General features: G+C 43.2%; 1 protein-coding gene across 1 annotated transcript in view; it reads right to left on the reverse strand.

Annotated features, from left to right (window-relative positions):
* Positions 1 to 880: 880 nt before the first annotated feature.
* Positions 881 to 16,256, reverse strand: part of grin2da (glutamate receptor, ionotropic, N-methyl D-aspartate 2D, a) — a 121,699-nt gene continuing 106,323 nt past the window's right edge. Inside the window, exons 16-18 of the mRNA XM_068711471.1 lie at positions 14,616 to 14,677; positions 13,513 to 13,683; positions 881 to 7,927 (exon numbers count right to left, since the gene is read on the reverse strand). Of these exons, the coding sequence (XP_068567572.1) occupies positions 4,766 to 7,927; positions 13,513 to 13,683; positions 14,616 to 14,677 (3,395 nt within the window). The 3' untranslated portion in view covers positions 881 to 4,765. The remainder of the gene's footprint in view (positions 7,928 to 13,512; positions 13,684 to 14,615; positions 14,678 to 16,256) is intronic.

Consider the following 16,256-nt stretch of genomic DNA (forward strand, 5'->3'; position numbering starts at 1 on the left):
AAGTGTTCAGACACTGACAAAAGAAAATTCTGCCTAATTCAGATTTCAACATGTGTGTTTCTTTGAAATGAAAGTGAGCCACATTCCTTAAATATGAATGAAACAATCAAACTGCGTTCAAATGTGTTCAACCCACTCACCCAACTAAAAAAAGGAAACGCAAGCATATATTTCAGTTCTTTATTAAAATCATCTTTTTTTTTATTTATTTCTGTCCTGCTTGCAGTGCAGCACGTTATTGTCATTAACCCCACTGGTGGCAGAAGGCTGAAACAGAGTGGCAGCAGCATCTTACCACCCTGACCTGTGTGTGTGTGTTTGTGTACGTGTGTGTGTGTGTGTGCGCGCTCATGTGAATCTGACAGTGTGCGCATGTGTCTGTGTGTAAGGTACTGACAATAAAGTGTAGCACGACTAGCCATCATCCCGTACAGTCGATACAGCAGTATTAATACAAGGCCTTGAGACATTGTTCAGAGGTGTACTGGCAGACTCTGTGGATGTGTTTCCACTGCAGGCTAAAACTGGGCTCACCAGGGCTCAGGGCCGGGAAATGCTTCACATATTACTGAACGCAGTGTTGAAAATTGACATACCTTATTGACTTACATGAATGTATCTTAAGCATTGTAAGGAGGGTGGATCTCCTATCTCAGGCAGTGCTTCCATGTTCTACCCGGTGACGTGTGCAGGATCGTTGTTGTCCATTCAGGAATAAAAGTGGCATGAGGTTTCAAGATGTGATTATCAAAAGAAAGCCCTGGTTCGGCCATTTTTGGCCTTAGTGGAAACCACACTAGCGAGCAGATTTAGCCCTGCCCCTGACATGTGTCATGTTAGCTTAACCAGTTTTGTAAAATTAAGATAGAAATGGTGTCTGTCGTGTATAATTCTTTTTTTTCCCTTTTTTTTTTTTTTTTTTTTTACAGCACAGCAGCTTGGCAGATACAACACATTATGTACGTATATCAAAGTCCTTATATATACTGTATAGGTTGGTTGGCAGGGGTAGCTGTGCATGTTTTTGTATAGTAATTCAGCTGCTAAGAGATGCAAAAAAAGCCTGTGCTGCTCGCTACATTGTGTGTCAAAGAGGTCACCTTACTCTACACTGCGGTATAAACTCCAGGGTCCGATGTGAACCGGAAACGGGGTCCAGAATGTGACCCCTTCAGAAGTGAGAGTTGTGGTAAAAGCTGCTGTATCCATAAAATGTTTAATTAGTTGTTATTCTGTAGCCCAAACCAAAAAGAAAGGCCCCTCTGGGTAGACAAACACACGCCACCACTGCTACAGTGACACGGTCATAAGACACTCGCGCACCCCTCCACGTTGTCACTTTGTTGAAACCTTAGCGTTAGCTACAGTACATAGCTAATGGAGGCGAATGGTTGGTCTTAAGTGAGCAAAAACACAGTTATGTACTGGTCTCTGTTTTCGCTGGGGGGGTAGGGAGCTGGGCAGGAGGTTCGAGACAAGGAAAGACAGACAAACAGACATATTCATTGAGATAATACCGAAAATTTAGTAGACAAACTTATATAACATAGATCTAAGCGCCTTGAAATATACTATCATATATATTTAGATATTCTATCTTTTTTTTTATTTTTTTTTAGATGAAATAAATATATCCACAGATACTCTTCTTTTTTCAAAACAGACCAGCTTTACAATTGCAGACACGCAACAACACAATGGATAGACATGAGGAAAAAGAAGCGAGTGGGGAGAAAAGGAAAGATTTTTTCTCTGAGGAAACACCCAGGCTTTGTGTTCACACCGCTAGCAGCAGCTGTGCTCGACCGACGTACAGTTGCCTGTTTATGCTAGCTCACTGATGCTGCAGTGAATCAGCAACAGCAAGACAAAGGAACACAAATGGTTTGACTGCAGTCAACTTTTTAATGGCAAACTTAATTAAAATTTCTTGAGGTCGCAGATATTGTTTGCACTAGGGGCAACACACTTGAGCTTGCTCGCGGTGTGAACGCACAGAAACATGTCACACTTACTCAACGCTTTTCCTGCTTTCATTGAAATTTATATAAGCTGTTGATTGCTGATTGTGATAAGAAAAGCACTGAACTGCCTCAAACTTGGCTTTATACAGTCAATCTTTGTTGAAGAAAGTGATCTATAATTTCTCTGTTGAATGAATATGAGGGAATATGTGTTTTAACACATAATATTTGTTTTATTGTAATGGACTTGTAATGAGAAACAATATCCCCAAATATCAAGATGCTAAACAACAATATTCTACCCACCGCCACACACACACACACATACACACATACACACATATACATATGTGTGTATATATATATATTTCTTTTCTGAAAGAAAGGCAGACTTTACACAACAAGTTCATGTTTAAAATGTAAGTTCTATTTTTGTTTTCTTCAGCTGAAGTAAATTATGGCTCAGATGCAGTTCCAGGCAAACAAGAGCTGACCAGACTGATGGTGTGGATGGCTGAGGCATTATGACCGACTGCAAATACAAACGCTGCTGTGCCAGCGGTTCTTGCCTCTTCACTAAAACTCCACTGATGTCCAGTGTCCTGATGCTAAATTCCCATGTTGATGGATGTAAGGAGCTACTCTGGCTAAGTGGTTGACATCGGACTGTAACTGCTGGTGTCAGCTCGGTCATGGTTTAAAAAGCTACAGCTCTTGATTACACATTTACAAGAATCTCACAGGAGGTGCAACTTTGTCTTCCAGACACCATCACTCAGATCCAGCTCTCCTTTAAAACCTTTCTCATCCGCGAGATGGCATCCAACATAGGCACAGTCTCTTTGACATCAAAACGGCACTGGCACTAGATCTAATTTCACACCAATCAAATTCCTCCCTGTCCAATCATACTGTCTTGGTAGCATGAGGGTAAACCCCAGACATGTTGATTAAAGTACATAATTTCATACTCATACTCTACACAAAACGTATGGCAGGAGCAATTAGCATAAGTCTACAAATATTTATTTCCCTGCAATCTTTCACCTACTCTCACAAAACTGTGTAGCACCAACATGTTATACACACATGTTCTGCTCACACCTGGGTTGGTTAGTCTTGCCAATTTATTGTAGTCTTGGCACCAGTTGGACGACGTGCAGGAGAAAACCAACAAAAACAATTTAAACAGTAACCAATTGCAGATCTAGTTCTTCATCAACAACCATAAACTTACCCTGCAAGATTAGCATACCGTTGCTTATGTGAGGCTTACTCAAAAAAGAACTAAAATTGTCTTACTTTCCATTTCTTCAAACAGACACAAGGACTGACCATCAAAAGCGCTACAAATTCCAAACTCCAAGTGTCTTAATTGTTATTGCAGCACACTTAATTGTGGCTGACTTTACATTCAACCAAATACAGGGAGGGGGAAAGACAATGCCTCCATTGTCGCAGTTAGGTAGTTGAGAGAATGTTTCATGTGCAGCTTGAGTAGTATGGCACAGTGTTTACATTGTATTAGACGTAAAATACATGTCTTGATATATAGAACACAATCAATACCAACAACAACTACAACACGGAAGTAAAAGAAACGTTTCAAAGTATAAGATTGTAGCATGAACAGAAGGTGAATAATGTATTGCTCAAGAAAGAGAATAGATGAATTGACTTGTTTAGATGCACGTGTCCTTGCATGTGCATGTATGCAAGTGTTTGGCTGCACTTTTAAGTGTGTGTATCTGAATATGCACATATTTGAGAGATGGTGGAATACTCTGCACGATAAAATTAAGATAGCAGCTAAGGTTGTACAGATTGATGTCGAGCTCTACTTAAGTTTGGCACTCAGCTTTTCATTAAGCCAGTAGAATATCAGTCACAGTTGACTTACCCTGTTGTCAAGAATACAAACACAGAAAAGCACAGACACAGAATAATCACATCGAGGAGAGGACCCAAGAGGGGAGGACAAGAGAGATGAGGAGACAAGACACTTAATAAGTTGACGAAGGAAGTAAAGAAGAGAAAGATAGAAAGAAAGGAAAAATAAGTGTTGAGAGAGAGAGAAAGAAGGAGGGAAAACCGAGTAGAACAAAAGAGAAGAGAACAGGAGAGGTTGCATGGATAACACAGAGAAGACAAGGTAGTTATCACCCTCCTCTCCCTCTCAACAAGAAGGTATTCATCATAAACAACAAAGGTGCTTCGGGAGGGTGTCACAGTTCTGCGGGGGTGTAAACAGTTTGTTAAGGAAAAAAGGACAGTAGGGGTAAGCCATTTTTTTAAGGGAAAAATATAAGAACACTGTTTTGTGTTAAAGGCTTCCGAGAGCAGCAGGCATACAGTACTACAAAGTTCCTGAGCCCTCAGTAAGCATTAAGAATACAAACTACTGCTCTGCTTCAACATCCAAAGCCCTTTACTTTTATAGCAAAGGAGTCATCTTCAGTTGTACCACTTTAAATGTCCGATTTGCTTTTAGTGTATTGGTTAATACAGGATGCAAGTTGTTGCTGTGGTTGTAGTCATTCACATACTGAGAGGGATGAAAGGAAATAACTGTAAGCACACCATTGCTTCTGTTTCCCTTTGACCTACCCCATAGGGTTTGTTTGGCTTTCTGGTTTGTTTGTTTGTTTGTTTGTGCAGAACTTTAGGAAAGGGCTCAGTGCGTATACTCTACTGACTTGGCCGTGCAGTCATGTTTCCTGCTGGGCAGATTCAGATCAAGATCATCTGCTTAGACTCAGCCTTGCAGGGCCCTCTTATGACTTTTGATACCTTGTTGAACTTCAAACCTCACTCTCCACGCTGGAGAAATGGGCTGAGCCCCTTCTTGAGCAAAGGCTCTTGGCTTTGAGGGGTAAGTGAGGAGACTGAGGAAACCTCTGGGGTTGGGGTACAGAGCGCAACCTCTGGTACTGTAGTTTAGCACTTGCCGAAGCCATGGAGGAGGGCTGGGGTGCCCCCGGAGTGGATGAGATCACAGAGGGGGAGGATACAGAGGAGGAGGAGGTAGGTGGAGGAACGTGGATAGGGTGAGATGAAGATGGAGGAGCTGGAAGGGCAGGGAGTGGTGGAGGCAAGTTTGATATGAGGCTCGGGGGTGGGGATGATTGACGTCCTCGATCTCTATCTGTTCTTTGCGTTCGCTGCTGTATACTGAGGTTCGACTGGCTGCCAGATATGGGTGGATTCTGTGAGCGCTCAGGTTTGGAGGAGGATGAGGAGTCATGTTTTGGCTTCAAGGGACCACCAAAACTCCGGTGATAAAGCTCTTCCTGGCTTCGCGAGGTCATGCGGGCCCACTTTGAGGAATGGGAGTGCGGATTGTGTCGGGGAGAATGACAGGAGGAACAAGCTGCGCGCCCTCTTCCCTTGTCCTTTGATTTGCGTTTACTCTTCTTCTCATCCTGCATGTGGAGTTTGTCGACTGACCAGTATCGTCGAGGAGGTGGTGGCGTGAGCGGAGTAGGGGCCCAGCGTGATCCTGATCCCCACACTCTCTCTCCTCCATCTCCTCCACCTCCAACAGACCATCCACTTTCTGCTGTCCCCCACCTGTCTCCTCGCTCCAAGAACAGGTCATCTCTACTGGTGACGCTGCCGGTTTTATCCCTGGAGGGGTAGGTGCTGAAAAACCAACCACCCCCGCCAATGCCTCCTACTGCCCTGCCTTCATGATCCTCCCAGTACCTCTCAAACTTCCCGAACTCTCCTGAAGAACCATCATCATCAGAATATATCCCGACTACCTTATCACGTTCCCTCTCCTCATCTGACATTGTCCTTCCTCTTCCACGCCTCTTTCCACGGTCCACTTTCCTCCTCTCCAGCTCAGAATCTTCTTCCTCACCTTCTACTCCGGACTCCCACTCGTGGAAAGATAACCCCTCCTTGGAGGGCATCTCTCTTCCATCCCGTCCCAGCAGTGGCCTCCTCTCTCCTTCCATTCCTACAGCATCCCGGTCTGAACTTTTACTCTTCCTCCTTTTAGAAGAGACAGGCAACAAGGGCAGAAAGGCAGATGGAATGGTGTCGGAGGATACATTGACCCCTCCCCAGAATTTGACAGATGTCGAAGGCTTACTGCTAGAGCTAGGAAAGTTCTTGCTGTTCCTTCTCCTGTTTTGTCTTTCTTTTCCTCTGATTTCTTCCCCATCATCCCTGTCTTTATCTTCTCTTCCCTTCCTTTCCTCTTCGCCTGGGACGTTCCATCCATAGCTTCGGATTGAACTTTCACTCTTTTTCCGAAAAGACTCTCGCCTCAGGCCTGGGTATGATGGGTAATCTGGTGTCCCTGATTTGATTTCCTCTCTTTTTTCAGCATCTCCTCCCTCCTGCTCTGACCTCTTCTGTTCTCTCTTCTTCATCTTATCCTCTTTCTTCCTCTTCTTTGCTTTGCGCCGTTTTCGCTCCCTTTCTCTTTCCCTCTCCTCCCTCTTCTTCTTCTTCCTGCCCTTCTTCCTCCTCTTCCTCTCACGTTCCCTCTCTTTGTGATGTCTCTTTTCTTCTCTACCTACTCCTCCCTCTCCCCGGCTTGTTGTTCCTCCTCGCCCTCGCTCTCTGTCTCCCCACGATGCCCACCACTCCTGTAATTGTACCAACTGGCTGCCTGTTCTCTCTCTGCCGTAATCCCTCTGAGGCCGTGGCTTCCGGGGCGGAATTGGTGGAGGTGGTGGGCTGCACGGCAGCGAGCGCGATGACATGCGACGGGAACGGATCTTCCTTCGTGTTCCCAGGAGAAGGCTGGACTCCTCTGTAAGCAGATCTGAATCATTGTCATCATCAACCGTAAAATCCCGGTCGCCTGCTCGATACCGGAAACTCAATGAAGAGTTGTAGGAGCTGTCACTAGAGCAAGAAGAGGGGGAATTCGACCGAGACAGTGAGGCAGAGGATGAAGAAGAAGATGATGACGATGAAGAGGAAGAGGAAGAGGACGAGGCACTGGAGCAAGAGGAGTAGAAACGGCATGGAGAGGAGGGAGTGGTAGGAGTGTGGGTAGGGGAAGAGAGTGGGACAGGCAGAGGTGGTGGAGGACGTCGCCCTCTCCTTCCACCTCCATCGCTTGCTCCATACCTCCCACCTCCTCTTCTACCCAGAGGGAGTATATTCTCATACAGAGGACCTGCTGAGCTTTTTCTCCTTGCCTGAGCTAGGCTTCCTCGTCGCCAGAAAGGAGGCCTTCGTGGGGAAGATGAAAGCGTTGGAGGTGGCTTTGGGATTAAGTGCCCTGGGCCTTGTTGGGGGCCTTGTTGTGGGCCTTGTTGGGGGCCTTTAGGAGGCAGCCGCTGCATCCCTAAGGCTTTGGGGCCTCTAGGATTAGCTTTCGGAGTCTGCTGGGGGCCTGTTGCCTGTTGTTCAGCGTTAGCTCCTAGCCCCTCTGGATCTATAGGACCATAGTAGCGCTTATATTCATCTAGCCCTGTGTCACCTCCTCCCCCTGCTCCGCCTGCAACTCCGCCTTGCAGGCTCCAGTGCTGTCCAAGATTCAGCTGATACTGCGGGGCCTGAAGTTCAGTAATCCCTCCTGCAATCCCCCCAACACCCACTCCACCACCACTTCCTCCGCTTATGACCTTCTCTGGCTTTGATCTGTTCCAGCGATCGACCACAGCAAGTCTGCGGTCATGGCGAGGCAAGAAGGTGGAGCAGGGCATGGGGCCTTCGAGCAAGGGGCTGTTTGAGGGTCCTAGAGCCATTGCTGAGTGTCCTGTAGTTTGCGGCGACCCGGGTAGCATGGTGGTATAGGTCGGCCCCTGTTGCTGTTGTTGGTGGTGCTTTTGATGCTGTTGCTGCTGAACCATGGCAATGGCGGTTGTGTTATTTATTGTGGCTGTAACAAGGTGTTGTTGGGCTGCAGTGGACATGGCAGTCATGGCGTGATATTGGGGCAAAGAGCTACCTCCTGGTGCTGTCTCGTCCTCAAACTGGCAGCAACTGTACATCCCCTAGGTGGAGAGATACAAGAGAGATTGTAATTAAACCAGCAGGCTGTTAAGTATGATAAGGAGGAACTGAGTGTGTATATGTGAGACAGAGAGACACAGAAAGAGAGAGCCGACATATCTAATTTTGAAAGGGAAACCTATAGAGCATTTTGATCCGATACTTACACAGACCATATGGAATCTATCTCCAGGAAACTGCTATTGTCATTGTTCCAGCCTTTACCGGTTTTGTCAAAAATATTTAGATCTTCAGGTGCACTTGAACATTATTCTTTTCTCTGATTTTATATTTCTGCACAACCAGGAGTTGCTATGATTCCTGCAAAAAGACACAAAGTACCACATTTTATTTCTGACTAGCTTAGCTTTTAGGTAGCTTTGCCCCACAAATTGCATAACTGCCTAAATACACATGGTTTACCAAGTTAGTTTGTTTTAAGGAAAGAGCTTGTTTGAAGTTTGTTGATTAACACCTCACAGAGGATCCAGTTAAACCCGTGACACGTTGCAGCATTAAGAGTGGCTTTACATTTGTCTGGCTTAAACACATGTATTATTGTTTATTCTCTATCCACCCGACTTTCTTTAATCTTTATTTAGCGCATTGCATAACCACCGACTGTGTAAATTTGTGGGCTTAACACCTTCCGCAAAACAGTCTCCACTTTGGAAATCGCTCTAGGTAGTTTCCTTCTGCCTCTTTCTCAGTGTCACTATATCTCCTACAAAGGCAGACAACATGGAGTGCTGACCATTAAATATTAATGATAGTTTTGGAGAAACTGTGGACTGAGTTTACCAAGATGTCAATTGTCACACTATCAAACCAAATAAAGATTTCAGTAAAAAAAATATCACAGCTGGAACAGGACTGGGTTTTTCTCCAAAAGCACTGTGAAAAGGAGTTATTTGAAGGAGTATAGATATTCTGGAGAGGAGTCCAAACAATAAGGTAGAACAAACGCAACCAAACCTATTTTGTCATTGTGCAAATAAAACAACTGATGCTGAATTTTAAGAGAATCACATTGCCTCTCAGCTGCCAGCTTGCTTACCTAACCGGAACCCAATAAGCTACATGTCTTCTTGGGCTGTATTTTCCCAGTGCACAAATTGATAATTTGAGTATGTATAATATATATTCTGTAATATATATATTTAGTATTATCAAGGAAAATTTTACATTCGCTTAAGAAATACAGTACTTGAAACATGTATATTCAACCTGTTTTCACTCCCAACGGATGGCGCTCGGTCAGTTACTTCACAAACAACCACAACTTTTTTTCTCAGCTTAACCAAGCACTTTTGCCTAAACCTAAAAAACTAAGTAATCCTACATTGAAAGTTAATTTTGAAAAAACACTATGACCGTAACGAGCGGAAACTGACTTGCCATTCTGACAAGTGCAAAACTGAGGCTAGAGGGCTACTTACAGCACCATAGTTTTAAGCGTAAGATACAAGTTGAGAGTGCGAATGTGTTTGTTTATATGCAATTCTTACTCTATTTCAATAGCCAAAAATGCCTTGAATGGTAATTTTTTTAATGAAAGAAACAATTGAATATAATCCCAAACCTTATATTGCAGAAGTAATTATTGTTGTTCTGATGTGAAGATTGATCTTCTCACTCCACATAGTATTGTTACATTTGTTGAAATGAAAATAAAATTTTCACGTGTCTTGGTGTTGTCATTTTACGCCACTTGAAATCTTTCTCACTTGCTTTTAATGAACTCCTACGAACGTGCATGTTGAGAACCATCTGGCTTTTTTTTCCATCTCAGCAGCAACATCCAACAATGTTTGACATGAATAAAACATGAAATGAAAAAGCCAGAGTGTAAATTAGGAACTCTTCATGATATCTTTTTAAATTTTAAAACCCCAAGCAGAATCAATCAATTATACAATCATGTCAGATGAGCATGGAGGCACTCTACTTTCTCCCCTGCCTTTGTATATTTACAGCTCGCTGTAGATAGATGGGATTCAATTAGCAGTCCTGTTGAGAGCCATGTAATTCACAAAGACTCTATTACTTTTTATACCTGAAGATGATTTATAATATCCCTAGATATCGGTCACATCTTAATGACAAAGTGTGTGGGGCCTCGTGTAAATCTCTGTTCCCCACCGGGACAGAGATCTGATGGAGAGACTGTAATAATGGCCCTTCCGGACACATGAATCAGCAGTCCCAGCGGCAGAAGTGCTATCTCAGTTTCCAGAGCATGGGGCGCAGCACACTGTGAAATTGAAACTTGGGTGAGTCACTGATTGGGTTAAAGCGAGCCACAGAGGCCAGCTGCAGAAGCTCTAATGCAAGCACAGCATTGAGCTTGGGAGATACAAGCTAACTGGTCTTGGGATTGGCCTTTGCATTGAATTGATGGTTTTATTCTTAGAATGAGGAATGCTACAGATAGAGTAGAGTTTGCTCATGCGAGAAAATTTGCTGGTATGCTCTGAATGTATGGAGAGGTGGAATTGCACTCCAAAGAGTCTGCAGGGAGAACCGTCGGAAAATATCTGAGACTGCATGGATTTTCAACCACATGGTCAACATACATTATCAATAAAACAGTGGAGAGCGTTCAGTAAATAACAGGTCAGCCTTATATCAGTACATTCACAAAGACCCATGCCTGAGACGAACAGGGGTTTGAGCACATTTTCACTTGCATATTGCAGCTTCACATAAGCTTTGAGACTGAATAAAAAGAATAAATTAAAGAATAAATAAGAGTAACTATTAAACATTGCATATTATAGTCTCACCCATACTGTATGTATAGGTATGATACTGATATAGATGTTTGTATAACTTACCGGCCGACATATACAGTCACCAATATAGCTGCGATAGTCGCCAATATATCGGCTTTGCAGAATTATTCGTTGAGCCCTATTACATTTGAAGTTGTCCTCGTCTCAATTCATGATACAGCGCTCAAGTACAGCAACAATAGTTATTATTTTTTGTTTACAAATTTATTGTATTTCGTTTCATACCAGCCTCCTTAATTTGCCTTACTTTTTGTGACTTGGCTGCTCTCACCAATATTTTTTACTAGGATTAATAATGAACTCTGTGGAGAATAGAAACTCTTTCATTTGATTTAGATACTTGCCGCAGATATTGATAGTTTCCGAAATCCCTCAATACTGACTATATATTGCAATATATAGTGAGTTTGTTGTTTTGTAGTGCTGTCCGAATGCATAGTGAGAATTATTATACCCTACAAAATGGGCTCAAAGAATCTCGCAATGCATCATGAAAAGTAGTATACAACTAACCAAGCACTATATACAATCATGCATTGTGCTGAAGGTTCAGCTCACACTAGTGCCAAAAATTGTCTTCGCTGCAGCAGAATTTCTGATTGATGGTGGCTTTAATGTATTATTAGCATGGATGAAGGGACAGTGTTATTCCTATTATTTCTTTTTGTGAGCAATGAATATTTTAAATTTCCTTTAACTAACTTGCAATCATGTGGTCAATTTCAAATTCCATTTTTAATCCACATTATGTCAGATGTGCACAGTCGATGTAATGTATAAGTTATCATCACTTAAACTCTCATTTCCCTTTCGCCTCTTTGTGTTATTGCTTTTCCATATTCATTCCTAATTTGTGCCTTTTTCTTTCTTATCCCATAAGTTTATTGACGTGTACTGAAACACTGAGTCTTTATGTTTTTGGGTTCTCTGTTTGGTCCATTTTCGTCAACGCGCTATATCAGGATCAGCTGAAGGGAATTTCTTCAAATTTAGCACAAAAGTCCACCTGAACTCATGACTGAACCGATAAAGACCATGGCTAAGTGGAGAGCAGGGCTGTCTTTCAATCGGCGGTTCGATCCCCGGCTCCGCTAGTCGCATGTTCAATGTGTCCTTGAGCAAGACACTTAACCGCAAAATTGCTCCCGTAGCTGTGCCTACGGTGTATAGATAGATACTGAATTGTAAGTTGTTTTGTCAAATAAAAGCGTCTGCTAAATGACTGTAATGTAATGTAATGTAGTCCCCTCATGTGTTGGAAGCATAACGTCAGAAGTAAGAGCTGTAATTTTATTTCCTCTTCATCCTTTTTATGGTGCAATTAAAAGACTCTTCTGCTTTGCAATAATTAGCCATATCCTCTGCTTTGCCAGCCAAGAGGTGGTGATGAATCACAATCTTTTGTTGTCACTCCAACATGGTGGGGTCGGCCAAACAGTGGTTCTCTCCAAGCATTCCATCACTGTGTCTTCTGACCAACACGGATATCTCTCCAGTGCTCTGTGAAGCTTTTCCGATGACGTATTCCACTTCAGTAGTCTCCCCTCCTACATGCCTCCCTCCTTTCTGTTCCTGTCCTTTCTTTCCTTCCTTCTGGACTCTCCTTAACACCTGCTATAGTCCACTACCTCTGCCATCCCAACCCATAGCTTCCTCCTTGGTCGGCTCTTTTGTCTTCTTATCTCAAAGTTACCTTTGCACTTCTCATTTTCCTTCCCCAATCACAGCATCATCTATTTCCAATTCCTGTATTACCTTAAGTTCTTACCTTGTTCCCTTCCTTCCCGCAATTTCATCCCCTGCCTTACCTCATTACATTCCTGGTCTTCCCTCTTAACCCTCCTTTCTCTTCACCACAACCCCTAAAAGTCTTTCTCAAGACATGCACTAAATATTTTCAGGTCCCTGTTACAAACTTATAAAACGGTATTGGCTTTCATGGAAAATACCTGTGCAACAGCTAAGTGATCACTCTGCCCTGGACCTTTTGGCGTGACTCCAAGGATAAACACCATTGATGTTCCTCTTTTTGGCTCAACCTCCTTGTTGCTCAGTGCCAGAAACAAGTACCAGTATTGAGATGCAGCTACTCTTTTGCAATCCATATCTTGATTGTATCTGGAAACTGTTCATTAACCTTGCTTCATCTATTCTCTCTATTTTCCTCAATGAAGTAGACTTCATGGCTATAGTCAATCTATTCCATTCAGGGATCTGTAGTTATTCACTGATTTGTTCTACCCTCTCAGTTTGAGGGTGTGCAAATCAGTGAGATCAGCTGCTTTAGTGGTTGGTTGAAATTAAAGTATAAAACTTACTTACTCACGTCTCAGACGTATTAAATAGTTTCAATCTAGTTAACAATGAATTATAATTGGATATTCTATTAAATTGTACCTCAGGTATTCCTTCATTTGTCTGGAATATTGATACATCCAACATATAGGAGGTTGTGTGATATGCATTCAACAAAATGTTTAGACAAAAGCATCCATTTCTGCAGTTGGTTTGTAAATCTATATTCTACCAACGAGAATAGTCTAGGAAGTCTTGTTAAAACAGCCAGTGAGATTTCAGTGAGGCTTTGGGCTATGCCTCTCTTGCACTTTTAATAACAGGCGGGTCCTTTAAAGGGCAAATATGATATTGGACTGCCAAGACCATCAACTTCTGAAGTTTTTTCCATAAAGAAGTTGTTTTAGGGCACCCATGTTTGTCAATTGTTAGCCAATAAACTTAGATGTGAGGTGTTTGCTATGGGTGTATGGGCTGTCTCTGCTGCCTTTTCTCACCCTGCTGAGGGCCAGGAGGAAGTCCATCCCACCAGATCGCTTCACGCAGTGCCGTAATTTCCAGTACACCAGATGCTCCCAGGCAAATACCAGGAGGCTGAGGCCCATGGCCACCAGCAGCATGTAAAAGACCCCTGCCATGTTGTCGATGTCCAGCTTGCTGCTCATCACCTTGAGGGCAAAAGGGACCGATTGGGGACGTCAGGAAGGAAGGAGAGAAATGGGAAACATTATAGGAGGTGAAAGCAGAGAGAAGGGATGAGTAAAAAGAAGAGGCAGAAGAGGGAAAAGGAAATGATTTAAGAAGGGAGGGGCAGAGATAAGACAGAAAAGTATATGTATCACTAACAAGGGTCAATTTGTCTCTCAGGCAGCAGATAAAAAGTTAATTACAACCAGCAGTACAACAGAGAATCCTTCGCTGTCGGTGCACACATCTGTGATATTTTATGGCCTCTGTGCTCAGAACACTGATGCAAAGACCAAAACATGTAGGTTGCCAAATAATATCTTATTTACATCAAACAAACCAAAAAAAAAAAGTTTTCAGACTATTCAATCCATGCAGTTTCAACGTCCATAGCTCTGATCTGCAGCCAGATTGCATTCACTTTTGAATGAATAATTATTATTGATTTGTATAACACCAAATAACCGCACATACATCCAAAACTGAGACGGTCGGATCTCCTCTGATAGACCCGCAGTGCAGTTTTGTTTGATGTGTGATTATGATCCAAACCAACGACAGGAAACAACCACGAAATGCAGGGTGACGTCTTAGAGGTAGCAATTACTTGTGTTTGGAAGCAAAACAAAATGAAACAAAGGCAAGCAACCAACTGATAGATGTTGCTCTGGCTCAATAGGACCCTGGTAGTTGTTCCTCTGCCAGCTCAAATCTATTAGAACCTTTTTTTCAAAAAGGTGTTGCGGCAATTTAGCATCACTGCAGGTATGAATATTTTTGAAGCAAAATATTCGCAGTTGGTAGTGGGTAAATGCATTTACTGATTGGCTGACCATGAAGAAGGTTAGACTACATTTAGTTTATTCTGAAAACAGTGTAGATTCTGATGGAGAAAAGGTTTAAGACGCCATACCTCGATCTTATCATTGTGGCAGATACCCGACAGCCAGAGACGCTCCAACATATCAATCTCATCTGCAAGAGAAAAGATGGAGGTGGAAAAAGGAGGTCAGAATTAGGATAAGATGAAAGAAAATGAAACAACAAGATGAGAAATAGGGATGAGAAGAGCTGGTTTAAGTCCCATTAGAAAGAGAGAGCAAGATGATGGGACGAAAAAGTGAGCAAGATGGAAAAAAAAGGGAAATAAAAGACATCAGAGGAGAAGGAGTTAAAACAGTACAGCACTGGAAAAGAAGATTAAAGAGAAACATTTTTAAAGGAGATTACTGCCCCTTTGTTATGAGAGCAAGGTGTTTGATCCCCCGAGGGAGAAGGAAGAAGGAAAGGAAGGAGAGAAGAAGGAGAAGGCAAAAAAAGAGAGGGACAGATGATGAAATGCAGCATGAGCGGAGAGAAATGAGGAGAGAGTCAAACCTTATTTGTACGATGTTAAAAATAGAGGAAAATGAGACTGATGGTTGTGAGCAAACCAAGGAAAGATAACTTAAAGATGACATAACATGGCGACTGAAAATGCAGGATATCACTATACATTATGAGTAATTAATAAAGGTGCATCTGCCTTAATGTCACAGATGTTTACACATTTCAAGCATAGAAATATAAATTAGACCACCTGGGGAGAGGCTGAAGAAGTGGCAAAGGATTAGAGGCCATTTTGCAGAGAAAGTCATGAGATTGAAAAGAGAAATTACAGGCAGCGACTGGAAGTGAGAGAAGCCCTTTGAAGCAGGTTGTGAAATGGCCTGGCATCTGAGGCGAGCTCGCTGAGGGCAGAGCGTCGCGACAGCGAATGGGAGATGAAAGAGGGGGAACGCACACAAGCATTACACTTCCTGCTCGAACTGTCAGAATCACACACACACACACACACACGTGTGATACACACTCTGAGCTGCAGCGTAATGGGACCCTCAGTGCCAGCCATCAATGCTTTAATCAAAAAGAATGAATGCAGCGGAAAGAAAAAGAAGAATCAAATGTGCAGAGAGACTCATGTAGACGGACGTGCACCGACCTCGGTCGCAGAGGACTTTTTATACTAGCACACTCTCTCTCACACACACACACACACACACACACACACACACTGCCGTGCACACGCTCTGAAGATGTCCCAGTCAAAGGAAGTTCCAATTCCCAATGCTCACAGTTACACTGTTAATCGACCTCTGGGTTAATTAACGCTGTCTGGAAACCCCGCCGTAAAGCTCCCCCACACAGATTAGACCACCACGACTCTCGGCCAAGTTGACAGAAACGTCAAATCCGCTCAAACAAAACATAAATCTCACTCTAACATGAATCACCGTTTGCCACATTTCCTCAACCCCCCCCCCCGACTGACAGTAACGTGTGGGAATTCAAACGTTCCTTGACAGCTGAATTAAACCCGACTCAACTCGATCGACCTGGCCTTCCCTCAACCCGCTCCCCGAGCAGATCCCGACAATAGAGGCTGATACACATGTTCATTCTGTGTGCGGCTCACTCCCATAATCTAATCCATCGAGTTTTCAATGAGTGCTCGGCCTCTCTCCCTGTCCGGCTCTACCCCCCCTCCGCCCCTTATCTCCCTGTAACTACATTA

Source organism: Cebidichthys violaceus, unplaced genomic scaffold, assembly GCF_023349555.1.
Source record: "Cebidichthys violaceus isolate CVI_PGR_0920_01 unplaced genomic scaffold, fCebVio1.0.p SCAF_16, whole genome shotgun sequence".
Classification (NCBI taxonomy): Eukaryota; Metazoa; Chordata; class Actinopteri; order Perciformes; family Stichaeidae; genus Cebidichthys; species Cebidichthys violaceus.